The following is a 2,094-nucleotide window of genomic DNA, read 5'->3' as shown; positions in this document are numbered from 1 at the left end:
AGTTAGAATCTACAATGTAAATAGTCATGAAAATAAAGAAAACGCATTGAATGAGAAGGTGTGTCCAAACTTTTGGCCTGTACTGTATATACATACATATAGAGTCTATACTTATTTCAAGGCCTGCTCGTTACAGACAAGAGGGGAGGAGCTCAAGTCTCTCAGGGCAGCAAGCTGAGAAAAGTAACGTCCTGTCTTAGACTCTTCACGTCTTAACTTCAGATTTGAGACAGGAAACTCTTGGAATCCAGCTCCAGGTTCACGCTTGAGGGTTAGGGTTAGGGTTAGGTGGCTGGAGCTCCTCCATGCTGACAGAAAGCTTCACCGGCAGAATCCTCACTGGGCCTGAGCTCAGAGAGCTGATGTATGGAAACATCATGTCAGTGAAAGTGTGTGTGAAGGTGTGTATGTGTGTGTTAACGTCAGGATCAGAGAAGGTCAGCTTTCCTCTGTTCCAGTCCAGATGGACTCTGATCCTCTGGAGCTTCTTCTGGACCGGCAGAACAGTGACTGGACCCGAGGGGGAGAACGTCCTGTATTCACCACCCCAGAACCATGTGATCCATAACCCCGACTGAATGTCCCCCTTCCTATGGACAGACTCTTCTATCACACCCAGGCCCCAGACCGGACTGTCTCCGACCTCCACGTCCCAGCTGTGGGTCCCGGAGTTGAAGCCCTCAGATCCCAGGACAGCGCAGCGGTAGTCGAACCTCTCCGGGTTGTCAGGGAGTTTCTGTCGCCGTCCTCCTTGCACACGGGTCAGATCTTCAGACAGGACCAGTTCTGGACGAGCAGTGTTGGGATCCAGAACCACAGGAGTGTAGGAGACCACCTCCTTCATCTTGTCCCAGACGGTGAAGCTCAGGTTGCCCAGGTGTTTGGCCTCGTCTATCAGAGCTCCTGAGAGCAGCTGTGGATCCTCCAGCAGGGGGCGCTGGACTCTCTCCACTGTAGCCTTGTAGTTGAGCAGGAATGAGACGTCTTCAGCTCTCAGCTCCTTCTCTGTGGCTCTGATTGTGTCTGAAAGGGCTGCTATCTCTCTGCTCAGAGCCTCCGTCTTCTCCTTCATCGTCCGACTCTTCTGCTCCTCTTCCTCCCTCAGAGCGGTGATCCTGGCCTCCTCTTCCTCTTGGAGAAACTGGTGAAGCTTCTTAAACTGCTCCTTAATCTGCCGCTCTGTGCGTCGGGCCTGGACCTTAATGTGCTTGGCCATTGGACCACAGTTTCCTTTAACTCTAATGAAGAGCTCCAGTTTCTCCTGGAGGGGCTTCAGTGATCTCTGCAGTTCCTTCCTGTGATCCTGTGCAGCTTCGTCGACGGGTCTGAACTTGTGGTCGGTGTGTTTCTTTGAGTCTCGACAGACGAGACACACTGGCTGCTGATGGTCCAGACAGAAGAGCTTGAGTTTCTCAGAGTGCAGACTGCAGAGGAGCTCCCGCCCTGCTGAAGCTCTCTGATCCCACTGATCACTCTGATCGCTCTGATCACTCTGATCACTCTGATCACTCTGATCTCTCTGATCTCTCTGATCTCTCAATAAGAACTCCTCACACAGGTTCTTCAGCACCAGGCTAACAGGAGGATTATCCCTCGAGGATCTTCTCTTACAAACTGGACAGTCTTTTGTTGGTGTCTCAGTCCACCAGCTCTGCAGACAGGCTTTACAGAAGCTGTGGCTGCAGGACAGGAGGACAGGATCTGTGAAGACGTCATGGCAGACAGGACAGCAGAGATCCCCCTCTGATCTGGAAGCCATTTTCTCTCTGAGTGAAGATAAAAACAGAGCAGGCAGAAAGGTCAGTGTATCATCATGATGTATCCTGTTTGTAGGCAGCGGCGACTGATCCCCCTCAGGAGAACAACGGAACCGAGCCTGAGGCAGCAACAGCATTGAAGCTATGACACTGATGTGGTCGCAAAAAGGGGTTTCCAAACTATTTCATGTCCTGGACCCACAAGTTGACCCTCATGACCCTCAGAGCAACACTCCCTCAGGGCTCTGATATGGTGCACCTGATTGGACTGGACCTCTTAACCAAACCAGTGTCCTAACCAATCACACGTGAGCTTTAGCCACTTTCATTAGCTTCG

At 51.6% G+C, this 2,094-nt stretch overlaps 1 protein-coding gene across 1 annotated transcript in view; it reads right to left on the bottom strand.

Moving 5' to 3' along the window:
* Positions 1-259: 259 nt before the first annotated feature.
* The window catches only part of LOC115361038 (nuclear factor 7, ovary-like), a 5,319-nt gene continuing 3,484 nt past the window's right edge, over positions 260-2,094 (bottom strand). The window contains exon 2 of the mRNA XM_030054274.1: positions 260-1,418. Within this exon, the coding sequence (XP_029910134.1) occupies positions 260-1,418 (1,159 nt within the window). The remainder of the gene's footprint in view (positions 1,419-2,094) is intronic.

The sequence above is a fragment of the Myripristis murdjan genome, chromosome 6 (genome assembly GCF_902150065.1).
Source record: "Myripristis murdjan chromosome 6, fMyrMur1.1, whole genome shotgun sequence".
NCBI lineage: Eukaryota > Metazoa > Chordata > Actinopteri > Holocentriformes > Holocentridae > Myripristis > Myripristis murdjan.
This window is presented reverse-complemented; position numbering and strand designations above follow the sequence as displayed.